Source organism: Abrus precatorius, unplaced genomic scaffold (assembly GCF_003935025.1).
Source record: "Abrus precatorius isolate BTA unplaced genomic scaffold, Abrus_2018 Scaffold5, whole genome shotgun sequence".
NCBI classification, from domain to species: domain Eukaryota; kingdom Viridiplantae; phylum Streptophyta; class Magnoliopsida; order Fabales; family Fabaceae; genus Abrus; species Abrus precatorius.
The window spans coordinates 776319-796183 of record NW_020874395.1 but is presented as its reverse complement, the minus strand read 5'-3'; the positions used below and the strand labels follow the sequence as shown (position 1 = coordinate 796183).

At 30.3% G+C, this 19865-nt stretch overlaps 2 protein-coding genes across 5 annotated transcripts; both read left to right on the top strand.

Moving 5' to 3' along the window:
- Positions 1-5775: 5775 nt before the first annotated feature.
- On the top strand, positions 5776-17841 carry LOC113867091. 4 transcript variants are annotated; one of them, XR_003505132.1, is made up of 20 exons: positions 5776-6179; positions 6275-6342; positions 6438-6491; positions 6947-7030; positions 7143-7228; positions 7573-7653; positions 8495-8616; positions 8990-9031; positions 9526-9602; positions 9683-9773; positions 10004-10085; positions 11121-11193; positions 11424-11917; positions 13643-13765; positions 14432-14613; positions 15273-15310; positions 16122-16320; positions 16428-16580; positions 17083-17217; positions 17520-17841. XR_003505132.1 is itself a non-coding variant. In XM_027502081.1 (13 exons), the coding sequence occupies exons 1-13, from the start codon at positions 5940-5942 to the stop codon at positions 11590-11592; spliced, it is 1269 nt and encodes a 422-aa protein (XP_027357882.1). In that variant the 5' UTR covers positions 5776-5939; the 3' UTR covers positions 11593-12307. The 4 variants fall into 4 exon arrangements, 3 of the variants coding, with proteins under 3 accessions (XP_027357882.1, XP_027357884.1, XP_027357883.1); XM_027502081.1 differs by lacking the exons at positions 13643-13765; positions 14432-14613; positions 15273-15310; ... (2 more) ...; positions 17083-17217; positions 17520-17841 and having other exon boundaries at positions 11424-12307; XM_027502083.1 differs by lacking the exons at positions 13643-13765; positions 14432-14613; positions 15273-15310; ... (2 more) ...; positions 17083-17217; positions 17520-17841 and having other exon boundaries at positions 5776-6124; positions 6289-6342; positions 11424-12002.
- On the top strand, positions 13034-17889 carry LOC113867090 (protease Do-like 1, chloroplastic). The gene is made up of 8 exons (XM_027502080.1): positions 13034-13507; positions 13643-13765; positions 14442-14613; positions 15273-15310; positions 16122-16320; positions 16428-16580; positions 17083-17217; positions 17520-17889. The coding sequence occupies exons 1-8, from the start codon at positions 13098-13100 to the stop codon at positions 17595-17597; spliced, it is 1308 nt and encodes a 435-aa protein (XP_027357881.1). The 5' UTR covers positions 13034-13097; the 3' UTR covers positions 17598-17889.
- The last annotated feature ends 1976 nt before the right edge of the window (positions 17890-19865 follow it).

Here is a 19865-nt window from a genome sequence, read left to right as displayed (position 1 = left end):
ACTGAGTACTGTAATATAATATTATTAATCACTATCAATTCACGTTAGATCCTAAACTTTAATTTAATAATCTTTTACAAAATATAAAATTAACCAATTTAATCATTAATTTAATTTTAATTATAAAATATTAAAATTAATAAATATTTATTATATTATTTTAATTTAACCGATATTATATTTTTAAAACATATGTATAAAAATAATATGCCTTTTATATTATATATTATATTATAAAAATAAAGATAAAGAACAAAAATAAAACAAAAGGAGGATCGAATGGGCTGGCTATACGTATAACGTTCCCGAGGCGCCACGCGCCCATCTTCATGGGGTCCTCGTTCGTTTCTGATCTTTTTTGTTTTTTATTCTTTTTTTCTGTTTTCTAAAAAGTTTTAAGCCGTTAAAATTTATGTTGGAAAGATAATTGTAGAATAAATTTATATATTTTTATATCATAATTTAAGTAAATAATAATAAATATATAATATGACAAAATAAAAAAAATATTGAGAAATTTAAATTAATATTACATGTAAAGAGAAAGATCTAATTGCAGCAGTGTAAATTTAAAAAAATTTATATTTAATTTTAATTTTTTATTTAACTTAAATTTAATGATCAGCAGAGTGATAAATAAAAAGTTTAAATTAAATGTAAAAACTTTTATATTTAAACTAGTGTAAAAAGATTCTACTTTTATATATATATATATATATATATATATATATATATATATATATACTTATCTTATAATATAATTTAAACATAACAATATTTAAAAAATACTTTTTAAAATAATTAAAAATACTTAACCATTGTCTTAATAACAAATTTTTTTTTATGGATAGTATATAAAAAACAAAAGTGCCAATTGATATTATTAAAATATTAGTTAAAGAATAAAATCGAGGTACTTTATTAAAAATATATATATACAAGTACACTCAATCTCATATATTTTAATAAATTTAATATAATTTTTAATAAAATAATTGCCACCCAAAAATATAATACTTTCTAACAGCAGTATTGTAAAGCACTCACAGCCATCCAAATTATTTGAAAAGGTAATAAAATGCAAAAATAATTTAAAAAAATGGTTTTGATAATAATTTAGGGTTGACAATTGAAGTTGTAGGCTTTAGTGACAAGAAAAGAAGGGCCACATATCACATCGCTTTTGATGGAAAGTGTGAAACACCAATTAGAATTCGACTTTCGCATAATGGCGAATCGGATTCGATAGTGAAACACTTCTACTTTTCTCTCTTGTCACACTCACATCACAACTTAGAAAAAAGAAATTATATATATTACAAGTTGGAGCTAAAGATAAAATTCTGCAATAAATATTTAATATAATTATATTTATTTAAATTTAAATTTCAGATTTAGTAATGGGTCTAAAAATATTAATTAAAAAAGTTAATAAATATTTATTATAATTTTAATATACTTTTTATTTTTCAACCTACATTAATTAACCTGACTTGTAATTAGATGACCATTATTAGTTAAATTACGAAGCAGTCACTTTCGTTTAATCTAAATGGGGAAAAAATTATTAGTTGCTTTTTTCGAACAATTCAATGGAGCTCTGGTTGCAATGTCATTGACTATTTCTTAGAGACATATTCGAGCATAGTTTCACTCGTTCATATTTTGCCATTTACCTAACCCTCCCCAACACTAGTCACTTTCTTCATTGTCTTTTCATTTCTAGAAAATATACTGTACTATTCTAACGAATTTATATAAACGTCAAATTCATTTTAATATAAATATATGTGAACATGGTAAATTATATTTTTTATATCAAAATACGATTTAGCATAATTTTATATATTTTTAAACATGTGCTTAGTATTTACAGTAAGTTCACACTATCAGCCTATTAGTTTATAATTTTATAATCTTGGGTGTCAAACTTAACACACAAAAGAATGGGATAAGCCAAAAATAAAGCAAGTGCGAGTAGCTCTTTACTTGATCGAATAAAAATTAATACTACCACTTTTTCTATTATATTGAAATTGTACCCTGATTTTTCTTTCTATATTTTTTGTATATTTGGGTACGTTAGGTTTCATTTTATAGTAAATTTTAGTTTTGAAAATTAGGTAGTTTGCATAGATCATTTAGTTTATTTCTTCATTTTGTTATTGTAAATATTTAATTTTATCCGAATCTCTTTTAAAAATAGTTTTAAAATTAAAAATTAAATATAATGATTAAATTTTGTAAGAGGTTAAAAAAATAGATAAAAATTAAATTAAATTTAAAAATTGTCAAATTAGTTTATAGGAGTGTAGATGAGAAAGAAAAAAAAATTGATTAGTGTTCATGGAGGGAACAAGAGATAATGGAAAGTTGAAATCTTTTTATCATAATAAAAAATATGTGTAGGATCTTAAGTTTAGGAGAGGTCAAACAGCAGAGTAAATGAATACCTACGACAAAAGATTCATACAAATCTCAATATATTTTTCATTGTATTCACAATCTTTTTTTAAAAAAATGTTCATGAAAATTAAGTGAGTACACTAAATATTCTTTTTGGATGCCATGAAATACACTAAATAAGATATAAATTAGATAAAAGATTATGAAAGTAACAGTAATAACAAAAATATGTACAAACTATGGTTATTCTCTTAAAAGGGTAAGAAAAAAAAATTATTTTATTTTTTTTCTTTCTTTTCTGGTTTACGCTCTCTTCCAAGAAAGGAAAGAAAGACTTCTTTGTTGTAAATAGCCGATTGGTTGATCTGAAAATGCATAGGAGAAAGATTAACAAACTAAAACGAATATTGATCCAAAAAGGAAGAACGAAGGCACTTCCAGAAACCTAAAACCTTTACATTAAGAGAAGGAATTGTCCACTAAACACTATGATGAAGCAGTCCAAGGCATTCTCATCTATGATTTAGAGATGCACCAACAAATTGATATTACTGAGATTAAGGAGAAAGCACAAGAAACAAAAAAAAAAACAATTGAAAGACTTTTTTGGGAAAAGAAGAGATAGGAGAAAGAGAAACTAATGTTCTGAGCATTGAAAATTTTCACAGTACATTCCTATAAGTCGCCTAAAGTATATTTCTCAAGGTCAATTAGAAAGAACAAGTCTACAAGATTGAAAAGAAATCCAGTCAAGAACCTTAAGGCCGATTAGAAAGAATATGTCTAAAGTGTTGAAAGAGATATTTAAACAAAAATTTTAAGTCTTCACAAAAGAGCAAACGTAAAAGAAAATCAGTTTCTCTTTATCCTTCAAATCAAGTAAGAACATTAAAAAAAAAATTCTTTTTACAAAGTCTAATTTTTTTCTAATCTAAAAATCCTTCCATTTACAAACCCTGATTTTTCCAACCACTTATGCAAACCCTAATTGTTTTCTAATCCAAAAATACTTTTTTTTTTTCTTGTAAACCTACAAATTTTAATTTTCTTTTTATGCCTACAAATTTTCCTTTTTGCAAACACTAATTTGTCTAACTTAGAAATAATTTCTTTTCTTGTAAACCTAAAAAACTTTATTTTCATTTTAACCCTACAAATTTTTCTTCTTACAAACCTTAGTTTTTTGTAACCTAAAAATCATTTATTTTCTTCTTGCAAACCTAAAACAAATCCCTTTTTTTACCTAAAAGTATTTCTTGCAAACCCTAATGTTTACTAACCAAAAATATTTTCTTTTTTAACCCTAAAAACTTAATCTTTTCTAACACTTTTCTAACCCTAGAGGTCTTCCTTTTTGCAAATATTTAAAAATCTAATCTTTCTAAACTCTAAAAATCATTTTTTTGCATATTCAAAAAACTATAAATGATCCCTTCTTGTTCTTTTTTATATCAAAATATACATATTTTAATTTTAATTTTTTTTAATCTAAGAGACAGTCAAGCAATTTTGAGTGGTGGATCCACCTTCAATATTGTCTAAATCATAAAAGTTTATTGAGTAGTGATGTACTAACTTGAATTTTTGCATAAAGATGAATTAATTTTTTAAATAAAAAAAATTAATAGTTTTAAAAATATTTTAAATCTATGCAACAGTCAAACGATGTTGATAGAGTGGTAGATCAATCTTTGATGTTGTTTGGATCATAAAAGTTGTACTAACATAAATCCTATGTGATAGTAGATTTATTTAAAGAATAAGAATAAAAAAATAATTTCTTTAGAGTAAAAGGACAAAATTTGAAAAAAATTGAAAATTATTCAAATCTTATTTCAAAAGAATTACCTGATTTTGATTCTCCATCGCACTAGGTAGATAAGTAAGAGGAGAGTCTAACCCGTCAAGTACAAAATATTTAAATTTTTTTAGGTTCTAAAACATTAAGAATGTTTTTAAATTTTTTAATCTAATTTTGAATTTAAAAAGATCAAAAATAATTTCACAATTTTCTTCTTTTTTCTAAAAAATAAAAATTAAATCATTACCTTTTTAATTTAATTAAAAAAGTGAAAAGTAACTTTTTAAATTCATTCCTCTTATAAAAAAAGTTAAATAAAAATATTTCTCATACATAGTTTATTTCTTTAATTCAAATTTAAAATTAAAAAAATTATTTTTTTTAAATTGTGTTTATTTATTAAAAAATATGCAAAGATAAAATTTTACAATTTATGTCTTCTTTTAAATTACACAAATTAAAAATGAAGCAATAATTCTAAATAAAATAAAAATATGAATTGTTTTTTTAAAGTGAAATAAATATTTTAAAAATTAAAACAATTTTACAGAATTAATTAAAAGGTAATAATTTCATTTAGATGTCATAAAGTACTAATATTTTTCTTAAGTATACAAACTTCTGAATCTAATTTGATTTTGAAGATTTTTTAATATATTTTTTATTATTTTTTAATAAATTTTGGTGACAACGTCAATATTTCTTAAATATTTATAATCTTTTTTCTATATTTATCTTTTTCTTATGCGATTGTTGTTTCGTTGTAACTCCAATTATAATAGTTATATATTCTTAATTAAGCTTTAGTTTAATTAAAAAAAGAAGGCAGAAGGGAAAAATGATGGAAACAGAGTTAACAAATTCACAAATATTTTATTAATATATTATTTAGTATTAGTTATTAATTATAGTCAAGAATGCTTTAAAGTTTCAAGTATCAAGATACTAAAAAAAAATTTCCCGTTAAAAAAAATAATATATTAAAAAAAAGACAATGTAATAACCACATTAAAGACCATAGAATTGGGATTAGGTACCTGCATATTAAATTTTTTTCGTATTTTTAATAAAAAAAATTGAGGTTATAAAATCAATTAATTAATGGCTTTAGAATATTATTTAACGGATTTTGACCCTCTAACATTGTTGAATAACGTGACACATAGACATAGTCATATTAAAAAGAAAAAGATATATCATATTTAATTGAAGTCTTTATTGAATAAAATTTATATTTTTTTCTCTAACATAATTATATTATATTATTACTTATTAAAAAGAAAAAAAATATGAATTGTTATTTAACATTTATTTTTATCTCTTGTGCATAAAGTTTTCTTGAAATAGCAACTTTTTTTTATTCATGTATTAATTTGGAAAGAAATATATAGCTCGTACTAATATTAGATAAGAAGACAATTTCTTTCATAGTATGTTACATGAGAGGGGTAGTATGGTAAATTAATGTCGAATATTTGATAATGAATGGGCCGAATAGAAAGCCCAGCCCAGCCCAGCCCATCCTGCTCCGGAACGTGAGAGGGGTAGTGTGGTAAATTAGTGTCGAAGTTGAAACCGTCACGGTCTCGAACAGGGTGGTGCGAGAATGGCGCGACCAACGATTCAGAATGAGAAAGTTGAGTTCTCTTCGTTTCACTCTTTCAGTCTCTCGACTCTCTCTCTCTCGCCATTTCCATTTATCTATTGAAACCGAAACCCTAACGCGAAATCGATGTGGAAGTGGTTCACGAAGGGGGCAGAGGCGCCACCGCCGGTGGTGCTCGTTCCTCCTCTCTTCGATTTTCCTCCCCTTGCCGCTCGCAACCGCATGCTTCACTCCTCCTACGATGTCGTTTTCGGAAAACTCGCTCTTCGATGCCTCTTCCAAGACTATTTCCACCAAGCGAGGCATTTCACTACCACTATCATGCTCAAGCCTATTGACGATCCTCACGTCGACCTCGTCGCAACCGTATCATCCCTTTTCCCTCTCTATCATCTCATTAAGAAACCTAAAACACCTGTTTATTAATATTTAATTATTAATTATTATTATCACTTGTTTAGGTTGCAGGTCCGGTTGATCGTAAGCCGGAAGACAATATTGCAGGAAATGCGTTGTTTCGGTGGCAGAGGTTTTATTTCTGTTGTTTGAATTGTGTTATTCGTTGCCTTTGTTTTTGCTCTGCAGTTTGTTGAGGTGGTTTTGGTTTGTTTGGTGGGCGTGCAGTGATGTTAACGATCCTCATACGTTCATGGACCTTTATGTATCCACAATTGATCCGTAAGTAGCTCTAACTTGAATTCGTGCTTAGGGTGTGTTTGTGAAGTGGAAGAAAAAGATTTGAGAATTTGTTAGAATGAAAAGAATGAAGTGGTAGATCAAGATTATCATGAAACATTTCAGTTATTTCTTATTCATTTTCATGAATACTATATATATATAGATGGATAGAGAGAGAGAGAGAGAGAGAAATGTTAATGAAATATAATAATTTATTTATTTTATCACTCTTCTAGCGGGTTTGGTTCCGCGTTTACTCCAATTACATTTGTTTCATGTAGGTCATTGCTACATTCCTACATGGAAAGAGTATATTGCTAGCACTCCTTAGGCTATATCTCTAAATTCTAACATAAAAAATAGACTCTATTTTCTTTCCCTCAGCGCTGTTGATTTAAACTTACCCAAGATGTCTATTTTATATGGGGAATGTTGTGTGTGGTCCGTGTATTCAGGATTTTACAGATGAGATCGTGTGCTTACTATCCCAAATATGGATTTGGGGCTTTTGGAGTGTTCCCTTTGCTGTTGAAGAAAAGGTGTGTTTTGTTTGATGATGGTGGCAGAAATATGTTTTAGGTTCTTATTGTAGTTTGCACATCATCCACAGACTGCAACATACAGTGTTGACAAAGTTAACCAATTCTACAGAGAATCCTCCCAAGATTATGGCCTGATGGGATTGAGATATGGTTCTGGCAATCTGTCCTTTGGAGTCACACTTATGCCTTTTGCCAGTAAGTTCCTCGATATTATGCCAATGAGCATATTTAATGGATTTCGGATGTGTTTGATTAAGTTTTTCAAAAAGTGCTTTTATACTACAATTGTTTTTGAGTTTTTTATTTTTACAAGCTACTCTAGCTTCTGAGTTTTGAGAACATTACTAAAATTGTTTTGTTTTTTTTGGGTGGGTGGGATTTCTTTTATTTCTTCCTGTGTTTAAAAGTTTGAGATTATTATTGTTTCGTTTGTGACCATTAAATTTTACATTTTTTAATAGATTTTTGAAAACATTGATTTATGAGCTCTTTGGAGAATCAATGAATATAAACTGTTATGTAATTGTCATACATTGCAGTGAAAGATGAATTACCAAAGAGTGCATGGCTGGTAAGCAAGATAGGAAGGGTGACTGCTGGGGTGCAGTATGAGCCACAGCGTAAGAAATGCACAAATTTTATTCCTTTAGAAATATTTCTATATCGTCAGAATTTTTTCTTAATTAAAATTACTACATCAGTACTAGGTTTTTTAAATTAATTTTTTATTCTTTTGGTTTCTATATGGCACATATGTTACTTGAACTTTGGATATCTTTCTGCCAGTTGTAGCACATTGTTTTGAGCTTGAATTTGATTAAAAATATTTGCCCAAAGATGTTTTTGCTTTTGCATTTTGTAAGTTGTCATATAAATAATAGTCTTTTTGTCAGTATGGTTCATGCATTAGTATTTTGAGTGTTTTCACTGCATTTGGATTTTAGAAAGAAACCTATGTGACACATGTGAGTCATGTGTTGTTTATCTTCATGTGTGTGTGCATGCACATTCATGTAGGGCTACAATTACATGAAAGATGGAGTAATTGGCAGAAAGAAAGCTATCTACCAGGGCTGAGAGTTAGTAAAAGTGGGGCAAGGATAGTTTGTTTGCGGCAGTTAGAGTGGTTAGTTAGTTAAATGGGATCATTTAGATAAATAGGGGAGAATAAGGATGGAGGGATTCATTGAAAGAAATATAGTATGTATGAAAGGGAGACCCTTGGAGGAGGATTCTTTCTCCTTTTGTCAAGCATTGAATAAAATTGTGTTTTGCATTTCTTGTTTCTGTCAATTTCTCAATTTTGTTTCCTGAGTTTGTAACAGGATTGAAGAACTTGGATTAACGCTTTATTATTTTCAAGTAGTTTACAAAGAACTAAGAGCATATTTATCTTATTCATACTCATTTTGGATCTGAAATTTGAACAAATATGTACATACTAACTTGTGTGGTTTTTAGAAGGAAATGCAAAACTTTCAAATTTGATGAACTGGAGTTGTGCCATGGGTTATGGTGTGGGATCAGGCAGCCCCTTGAGTCCATCCTTCAATTTCAGCCTTGAGCTCGTTAAAAGCTCTCAGGTATAAGCCCATGTACTTAAATTGATTAATATTTTTATTTCTTTATTTAGTTCTTTGGATAACTCAAATTACTCAATTGTGGGTAATATAATGATGTAACATGCTTTTCTCTTAAAATGGAAAGTATTGTGATTTGTGAGAAAATAATGTTATTTAAAAAATTCACTTACTATTAGAATCAAAATTAAATTTTGTATTCACCTGCTGTATGATTATGATATGCCTTTAACATTAACACATGTTGGTGCAATTTAAACTTAAAGCCAATTAAGTGCATCCTAGCATTTGTCTGCCCTAACATGTGATTTGTGTAGTTCTGATTAATATATTGAGAATCATTTTACTGAAATTTCAAAGTCTTAACATTATGCAGTTTATTGCCTCATTCTATCAACATATGGTTGTTCAAAGAAGGGTATGCTCTCTGATCCTCTTTCTTTCTCCCTCCATTGTCTTTTTAGAGGTCCTTTGTCATCATATTAGTTTATCATTTTTCATTTTGCAAACACAATATTATATAATGTGGTTGATGGAAGGATCATCTCTGAATCTGCTTTTTTTCTATCCTCTAGTTTGGTTTTCCTTGCAAGATAAGATGTTTGTTTTAAATTTGAGTAGAATTGATTTTGATAAAATTAATTTCGAACTGTTGAACATATTTGGGATGTGTGCCCAAATTAATCTCAGGCATAGATTTTAGGTTGGAACTTGGAACATGTGTGATGATGGGAAGAATTGATTCTAGTGTTTTGCCAAATAATGCACTTATTTATTCTTGTTAAATTTACCCTCACTCAATCTTATTGAGATCTTTTATCTGAGGTGTAATAAACTGACAGATTTAATCTATTGTGGAGTCAGAATATATTACACTTTAAAAGTCATATCTCATATACTTGAATTGAACAGGTGAAGAACCCCTTTGAAGAGAATGTTGTCGTTGGAATTACAAACTACATTGATTTTGGGTTTGAGTTACAAACAAGGTATTCTTTTTGGCCTAAAAACAGATTCAAAGTTATTGTAGTTGCGCCAATGTGGTACAATCTAATTTTTTCTGTGTCAGTGTTGATGATGCCTTTGCAGCTAACAACATTGCAGACTCCACCTTTCAGATAGGTGCATCCTGGCAGGCCAATAAAAATTTATTGCTGAAGGTAAAAAATAGATTATGGGGATGTTTGGAATAGTTTATAACTGATAATCTTTTCAGCTTATTTCAATAAGCATCTTAATATAACTTATTAAAATAAGCTCTTTTTAGCTTATTTTAGTAAATTTCATAATCAAATTCATATCATAAGCCCTCATGTAAAAAATGTTTATTGAACAAGTGCCTAATTAATCTTCTTACTCAAACACACCCTATTATTTCTCATCTTTTCAGGCAAAGGTTGGACCTCGTAGCTCATCAATGGCATTTGCATTCAAGTCATGGTGGAAACCTTCTTTCACTTTCAGCGTTTCAGGTGACTAGAAGGATTTTTCTATTTAATCTTTGTTCAATTCTTTATCCCCTGTTCTTTCCTTTGTTTGCTTGGGAGTAGGGTTTTAGAGGGAAAGGAAAGGGAGTGTAGTTTTTTTTTTTTTTTAAATTTAAGAGTATTATAGAATGTCCATAAAAATAAACAGATTATTAAGACATTAGTTTATGCTAATCTATCATTTTATTTTAAAAATTCTGAAATTAGAGAATACATATTAAAATAAAATTTTTATTCTCCCTTTCCTTTCCCTTAAAACCCCATTTCCAAATGTATCCTTGGTGGGACTGAGACTTTTCTTTTCCTTTTGCATGTGTGTTAGGATATGAGGGTATGGCACTTCTAACCTAATTCAGCTTATTCAACTTCTATCTTGCACACTTTAATGTTGGCTGCGTTTTCAACATTTTTGAGGTCAAGACCTATAGGCATAATATAATGGTCGGGGGGTGGACATAAGTTGAGGCTCTGTTTTTTTATGGAGTGGAGAGGAAAGGGGGAGGGAAAAGGAAGCTGGTTTCCTAGCATTTGTGATGTCTAAAATATTCCTCTTACATTTTACCTATATTCTTGGTGAAGTATATATTTGCTCCCTTAAAAATTGTTTTTCTAAGAAATGTTCATTCTGTTTTTATTTTGGTCACTCTTTAAGTAGGTTAAGTATGGAGTTCACTAGATGGCAATTTTTTGCCCCCTGCAAAGTATGTTATGGTGGTGTTATTTTCTAGATGAGCACTACCTCTGTAATATCTTTTTCTAGGTATGTGCTCCGTCATTAAGGTGCTAATCAATTTCTGTGGGAAGGCTGTAGACCAACTAGACATGACAAATGGTCTAAAATCTGCGATATTAAACAGTTTTCAATTTCTCATCCTGTGAAATGTTTGTATGTAAAATCTGCGATATGTTGTACTTACAAGATTTCTGCAAATTTAAATGGAAATCGTATGTCAAAGTCTAGACTGTAATTAGTATATATCCAAGTCAATGAAGTGCCTAACATGTCTTGTTTTTCTGTAGCCACCAGAGATCGTGCTGATGGTAAAATGCAATATGGATTTGGCATCCAAAGTGAGAGTCTAAGAGATGCCAGGTTCATTTCTTAGCAAGAACTTCTATGTTTTGATTCGACAAATTATCTGCTAATATAACAAGACTGTTTATTACCCATGCTGCTGCATGTTTAAAAATAAAATCACTTTCAGCTTTAGCTTTCTTTACGTTGAGCTCGTTGCATAATAATCAATGTGCTCTTTCAAATTTTTTTCCTTACATCACTGCTGCTAATATAACATGTATTGCGTTCGTTTTACTTATTTGCAGCTATCAAAGAGCTGATCCCAATTTTGTAATGCTAACGCCAAGCAAGGAGCACCTAGCAGAAGGCATTGTCTGGGAAACAGGGAAGCGACCTATGCTACAAGCTGACATAAATGCCGGACATTTTGATGGCTTGCCCAGAGAATTACAACCTCTTGATAAAATTTTGTGATTCATTTTATTAGCTTTATTTTTTCTCTTGCCGATAACGACACTATTTCTTGTAGGAGTGGCCAGTGGAAAATTGGAAATGCTTTCATAAGAATGTAGTCTAGGGCATTGCATTCAATCGGTAACTAGAATGTTTAGCCTGTTTGCATTGACATTTCAGTATCTACAATCGATTTTCAGTTTAGAACAGACGACGGAGTTGCTTTTAGCACGAAAAGCGAAGCCTGTTAAGCAGCAGCGATTCTTTGTTCCTTTTGGAGGAATCGATTATTGCTAGCATTATAGAAACAAGCCAGCTCTTTAATTACATGCTGCACTTTTTTATGGTACGGATCTTGATTTTGTTCTAACTTTGATCTGTGGAATGTGGACCATGTGTTATTCGTGATTCTACCTGGAATAGGATTTATTCATAAGTTGGTTGCATTGACCGTTAAGAGCATTAAATAAGTTCTAAACTTGAGCAACTCAAACTGAAAAACCAGTTAAGCAACTCGATTACGAAGGAAATTGAATTGAAGATTTAAGACGACTAGACGAATGCCGACAGAGGTTCCTTAGGTATTGAGTAGCATTGCTTGGAAAGTGTCGGTTCAATTTGTTGGTATCGATGTTATTTGACAGAGCTGTAACATGTCTGTCTCTCATTGTTACAGTATACCAAATGGAATAAGTGTTTGAATGACATAAAATATTTATGAGCTAACAACTAAGTTAACAAATATTTAAAATATGACATCGCTTTGAATTCAATTGCTTTAATCTTGCAAGTAAGCGGGCGATTTTGAGAATGTTTTAACATGCAAATATGAGATTCACTTAATCATGTTCGTGTCACTTAACTAGCTTAAAGTTAGAGTCATATACTATCCACCTCTCCCTTTTACTACCCCCTTCTCCCGGGAAAAAAAAACTTAATTATATTCATAAATAATATGAAGCCAAAATAATTTATTTTAAAATAATTTTAATCCTTAAAAGTAGTTTGTGTGTAAAAGCAATTTTCAGTATCAGTTCCAAATATATTACATTTAATTAAATAAATAACTAAATCATAAAATTTGCTTCAATCAGAAAAATTGATCCACTGTTTCTTTTTTGTTTTAATCCACACTTTCTTTATCAATTAATAAACAAACAAGCATTATACTTTAAAAAAACAAGGTAAATGAAAACTTAGTGATGTTGAAAATCTCCTTTATATAGCATGGCAATAACAAATAATAACATTTATAAAATAAAAAGAAACTTTTTCCTCGTAAAGTTCTTTCTGAATTAGTGAAGGATGGACGAGTACGTGAGTCTAATAATTCCGAGCAACATGGAAGACATTATATTATACTATTATTTCTACTGTTACTGCTACTATTTTTATATTATTATTAAGTTAACTAAAGCTCCATCACACACTGGATCCCAACTAATCCAACGTCCCAAGCACCACAAACAACGTTTCCATTTTACATAGCAGACATCGCTGGACCTTAGTCCAAACAAACCAAACCAATGGCCACTGTTTGTTCCCTCATTTCCACACTCTTCCCTTCTTCTTCTTCTTCTCCTTCTTCTTCTTCTTCTTCTTCTTCATTTCCTCGCTTCGCAAACACCAAACCCACCATTCACCTATCCAAATCCCTTCATCTCCACACGTCCACTCACTTATTCCTTCGCCCTCAAATTCCATCTCCAATAACCCTTCTTCCCAAACTCACCATTCCCAAAACCTGCTTCGATTCTCTTCTTCTTCTCTGCACCTCCCTCGCTCTTTCCTTCACTCTCTTCATTGCAAACGCCGATGATGCGTCTGCCTTCGTTGTCACCACTCCAAGGAAGTTACAATCCGATGAACTCGCCACCGTTCGTCTCTTCCAAGAAAACACTCCCTCTGTTGTCTACATAACCAACCTTGCTGTCAAGTAACATCCCCTTTCCCCCCCTTTTTTGGGTCGTTTTAAAAAAAATAAAAATTGAATTTTTAATGCTTTTTGTTGAATTTTGAGAAGACCCCTTTGGTTTGTTGTCTGTTTTTCAATGTGGGTTTTGTGGTTTAGGCAGGATGCGTTCACGTTGGACGTGTTGGAGGTTCCTCAGGGATCTGGGTCTGGCTTTGTTTGGGACAAGAAGGGTCATATTGTGACCAATTATCACGTTATTCGCGGTGCTTCTGATCTCAGGTTGGTGAGGTTTTGTTTGCGTCTTTTGATGCACTTCCTTAACCTTGTACTTTTTTGCCTGTTGCTACTAACATGTTAGGTTGAGTCATGTGATGGTGGCATGGGAACTTTTAAGTCATGCAGCCAAATATGTTCATATAATGTATAATAAAGGAACCCCGCCCATGTTTGGTTTTGCACCATCACCACCAATGGATCAACAATTTTACTTTTATTTTTTATGGTTTTTCTAACCTGTGCAAAATTGCATGTGATAAGAACTTATATTATTATAAAATTTAATGCATTGATACTATTAAGTTTGCTATTATTGATTTCTTATCATGTGCAATTTTGCAATGGTTGGAAAGCCAATTTTTTTTTTTTTAACAGAAACTCAATGTAGCCCCATCCATGAATACTCTAATTAGAGGTGTCAAAATGGAATTGAAACTCAGCTTCAAATTGTAATTCTACACTCTAAATCTTTGTGACAACCCAAATAAAGGAGTTATGATCCCAAACCAATTCAAATTATGATGGAATTGGAATTACAATTCTAATTTCATTTGCCAAATGGACCCTAAGTGTACTTGCTGGGCAAATTTTGATGGTAGATAGATACAATTGTTGGGATGGATTAAAATGTGTGGGTGAAGTGATTGCTCCTGTTGAAAGAAATGCTAGTTATGTGCAGGGTCACTCTTGCTGACCAGTCAACTTACGATGCCACAGTTGTTGGTTTTGACCAAGATAAGGATGTTGCTGTGCTGCGCGTTGATGCTCCCAAGGACAAACTCAGGCCTATACCTATTGGGATCTCTGCTGACTTGCTTGTTGGTCAGAAAGTGTATGCTATTGGGAATCCGGTGAGAAGTCCTTACATATTGATGCATATTGTGTTGTAAGTATGCATTATGTATGAATTTTCCAATCAAGAGAGATGAAGGCAATTCTTATTGAACTTACTATATTAGCTAGATAGTTTTTATGATCAAGGGGATTTCGGTCTTTCTAAATCATAATTTAATAATTGTCTCATTTAATCTAACATGTAGTTTGCAACTTTGCATAGTTATAATAGTCCTTTAATCAGCATGCTTGCTCCTGTTGTAATTCCATTATGTTTTTGGTAAATTCTGTTAAAATATCATATTGGATACCTGAGCTGTAACTGCTTGCAATATAAAGCTAGACTCGCATCCCTTCCTGTTCCTTGAAAACTGCTGGGCAGGTGGGGTTCATTTCTGCATCTCCTTATCTAGAAATATGGATGCATCTCACGTGTTATTTTTTTTATTATTATTATTATTTTATTTTTTTAATTAGGGATAAAACCACTTAGAGCAGGAAATTCAAAACCATAAATTTTAAACATTAGTTTTCTCTGGACTTTTTATCTTGTAACAGCAAACTGCTTTACTTAGTTTTTAAACATTGATCACTTGAATGCTTTTAGTTGTTGATGATTGAAAGTTAATGTAATTGACTATCTTATGATTATGCCAATGTGATTCTTATCGTGCAGTTTGGACTTGACCACACTCTTACAACTGGTGTCATCAGGTATGAAAACTGTAAAGTGAACATTTTGATGTAACTTTTTCGTTTCCATTAAAAGAGTCTCTGATTTGCTATGCCTGTTCCTTGCCTCATGTCAGATTATACATTTGTGCTCAAACCTTTTATTTAGGGTCTGAAAATAGCAACAATGGTTTTCTTATTCTCAATGTCACAGTTTCTCGAGAAATTTTCAAGATGACATTTCATTGCACTGTAGATTTTGAATTAGAAACACCGGTGAAGATGAAAGATATTGTCATTTATAACTTTTGTAATAGTCTTATGATGCTTTTGCAAAAGCTAAGTGAATCCATAAAAAATGAGCAGAATCCACTGTACCAAAAATAAGGTAACTGATAAGATGTCTCACATTGGCTAAAGAATAGAGTCAGCATATCCTTTATAAAGCTTGGGTTTCCCTCCTCCTATGAGTTAGCTTTTGGGAGTGTGTTTGACCCAGTTTTTTAATAGTAACTGTATCAAATGTTAACCTACTAATATAATAAAATAAATAAGAGAAATGCACAGGCAAAGTCTTTCATGTATATTCATTTTTGTTCTTCAGATGGGTTGCCTTCAATCCCTTTCTTGAATTAAAAATACATCGTAGTTCTTACAACAGTTTCTCTTTCCCTTTTCTTTGAAACTTCCACTTTTTAAATAATGCATTTCATATGGTAAATATAGTTATTCAAACCTGCATGTCATAAACATATGCTTTGCTGATACTTGATAACTCAATTTGGATACTTTGTATTCTTTATACGTTCCTTTTTATATTGACTGTGCTTTACTGATATATACTTTCTAATAGTGGACTTCGGCGAGAAATAAGTTCTGCTGCAACTGGTCGTCCAATTCAAGATGTTATACAGACAGATGCAGCAATTAATCCTGGTAACAGTGGAGGGCCACTCTTAGATAGTTCTGGAAACCTCATTGGGATTAACACAGCTATATATTCCCCTTCTGGTGCATCCTCTGGTGTTGGATTTTCTATTCCAGTGGACACTGTGAGTTCTTACTCAGACCTTTCTTTATATTATGCTTCCGTCAGGGAGACAACTTTTGATGGAAACATGCAGCCATAGCTCACATGTTTCTTGTTTTATGTATTTAGGTAAATGGCATTGTTGATCAATTGGTGAAGTTCGGGAAGGTTACAAGACCTATTTTAGGGATCAAGTTTGCTCCAGATCAGTCTGTTGAGCAGTTGGGGGTTAGTGGAGTGCTTGTCTTAGATGCTCCTGCCAATGGTCCAGCTGGAAAAGCGGTAAGTTTATTATTATATTATTTTTCTAGAAGAAAACATTTGTTAAGATTAAGGATCAGTTTGTAAAAGCTTATGTACAATTTATGACTCTCATAAGCTCTTTTCAGCTTTTTTCAATTAGCTTCTTGGTATAGTTTATTAAAGCATGCTGTTTTCAGTTTATCCCTATAAGTTTTATCATTAAATTCATCGCATCTTTTAGAAATAGCTTATTAAATAAATGCTTGAATTAGTTGTGTATCCTAACGCACCATGAAAATTCATGCTTGTACAAAAGTCCAGCTGAATGCACCAAAATTTCATGTTAACATAAAAACTGGGTCTTTTCTCTTCTAGTAAAAGCACAAAAATAGTCACATAATTTGTTCCTAGGACCTACCTAGGGTACATCCAATGTATTTTTACATAAACTTCATTTATCATGTCTTATTAAAACTAGATACTGTAACTCATTTAAATGCTTAAGCTAGATTCACTCGATTACCATTTTCCAATTTTGTAGGGCTTGCTACCAACAAAGCGTGACACCTATGGTAGACTCATTTTAGGTGACATCATAACATCAGTGAATGGTAAGAAGGTTACTAATGGGAGTGATTTGTACAGAATTCTTGACCAGTGTAAAGTGGGTGATAAGGTATGGTCCTGATTCATATGCTTTTATTGCTCATGTCTCCCTCCACTTTCTCCCATTTTAATTAGTAAATAAAACAACAACTTTACCTTTTCAAAATCTCTAGTTAAATTCTAGGATTTCCAAAGCAAATAATTATAAGAAAATGTTAACTTTAATTTTTAAGATTGATTTTTAAGTATCCAAAAATGGTAAATTTTTAAGAAAATGATGATGATAGTTAGTATTATTACATTGAGGTACTCAACTCAAGTTGAAGTTGATTTATCATCCTAATTCAATGCTTAATGAGTTTTGATATTCAGGTGATTGTGGAGGTGTTGCGAGGTGACCACAAGGAGAAGATCCCTGTCATATTGGAGCCAAAGGCTGATGAATCATGATGATATGCAACACATCATATCCTGCATGTATATATATTTCATATGCCAGGGAATGAGTGCAGCTGTTTTAAGTGTATTCTTAGGTTGTTTCTTGCTTCATAAGATGTCCAACTGTACATAATAAGTACTATGGGACTGGCAGCACATCACCCTCTAACTTTCTCATTATTCAAGTCACTACAACTTGCCACATGTATTTGCCCCAACACAAATTGCTATTCAGATGAAGCATGATCAATTTATGATCATTGTGGTGCTTTTTATTTTATTTTCGAAAATAATGTTTTTTTTTCTATTATTTTATATTAGTAAACAATTGAAATACAGAGGATCCAAAACATTAGTCAATTAGTCAGAAAAAGATACAGTTCAGCTAAACCATGATTGAACAATGTGTTTCGATGATGATATAGCAGAAAGCGTTTCCGTGGAAAGAGGAAATTCCTTCATTTTGGGAAGAGGATCATTTGTGGGAACTATATTGGGATCTGATCTCCTTCAGTTCACATGGAGATTGGATGGCTTATAATTAAGATTAAGATTTTTCATTTAACTTCTTTAAAATTTGAGAAGATAATATTTTTTAATTTATGAAATAAATTTTGTTATTTTTTATACTTTTTTTTTTCTTGTGAAGACTACTTTAGAAGTTTACTCAAATTGAGTCTATTTTTCTTTATTATTTAAATAAGACTAATAAAATAGAGAAATATGCGTATTTTATTAAAGAAAAAAGGATGTTTAATGTATTTTGCTAAAAATTATAGTTGAATGAATATATAATTTATTTTTGAAAGTGGTAATCATATTTTTATTGGTCCACTTCACAGTGGAAGGATTAAGTTGTAATAAAATTTATAGATTTAAAATCAAATTATATAATACAAATATTTAAAAAAATCAAATGAAAGCAAGTTGAAATTATATATTTGCTCAATTATAATTTAATTTAATTTTTTAAGTGCATGTTTGCTTGCACGTTTGAATGCATAAAAGTACGTGTTTTTTAGCACTATGCCTTAGATGATCACTCTCAAAGAAAGCAAAGCAAACAAGAATAAATCTATAATACCATGGTGGTTGGTTTAATTACATATATACATTCGTGCAAAAGGAATTAAGTGTTTCCTTTTTTTAAGAATCAAATTAAGTTATTCGTTTTTAGTTGTATCAAAGTAGGAAATTTGTTTGCAATCAGTTTTTGGTGAAATTAAATCTAAAAAGTAAGGGTTAACTTTGGCAATTTATGTTGCTAATGATAACACTGACATGAAGGGAGCATAATGTATTTCCTCCAATTAAATAAACGTTTATTTATTAGTTTCCATTGATGAAATCTTATTTTATTGTTAGAATTTTTTTGTGTAGCTCATAAACTCTTACCATATCAATTATAAAATTTCGAGTAAACTTTTAAAATAGTTATCAAATTATACAAATCTAACATTTTCACTCTTAGAATAATTTTTTTTTTGTTAGTTTATAAAGTTGGTTGTAATACATTTTTTACTTTATTTTTTTAATGTGTTTTTGTCTTACAACGAAAATAAATTCTTATTCTATTAAGTGACTCTCTTACACTAATTTTGACTTGATTCAAAAGCTAAATTTTTTATTAAAAAACTAATAACATTTAAAATATTATAAACTATTTTTTTTCATTAATTTTTAAAGTATTGTAATATTGGTAACTAATTATAATTGAGTAACCCTTCACTTTAGTCCCTCAAACATATAACTTGATTAAAGTTAGTTCTCGAAATTTAAAATTTTAGTTTTTAAAATAAATAATAATCAATTATATTAGTTTTTATTGTTAAAATATGTTAAAATTGAGTAATAGAGTGATGGTTTATCACATTAGATGACACATGACAGTTTATTTTAGATAGAAAATAATATCGTTTTATAATATTTTAACTTTATTTTTGTCAAATTTTTAACACTTTCAGGCAATAAAATTCTTGTTTCGCCATCTTTCTACCATAGTAGCCTTTCTCTCTCATTTTCTTCACAATTTCTTCTTTTGTTCAACCTAAGATCTCATCTTTTTTTTTTTCATAATACAATCCAACAAACTCTAGTTCTCATCAACCCAACATCATCTCTTAATCACCTTTTTCTCTCTCTCCATCCCACATCTACTAAAACTACCTTTAAATTCAACCTTTCTTCCAATCAATTCTATATCCCACACTGCCCCTTTGATTATAAGAAATCATCATCTGAATTCAACAAAACCATTCCTTATTATGCCTCCTTCATCAT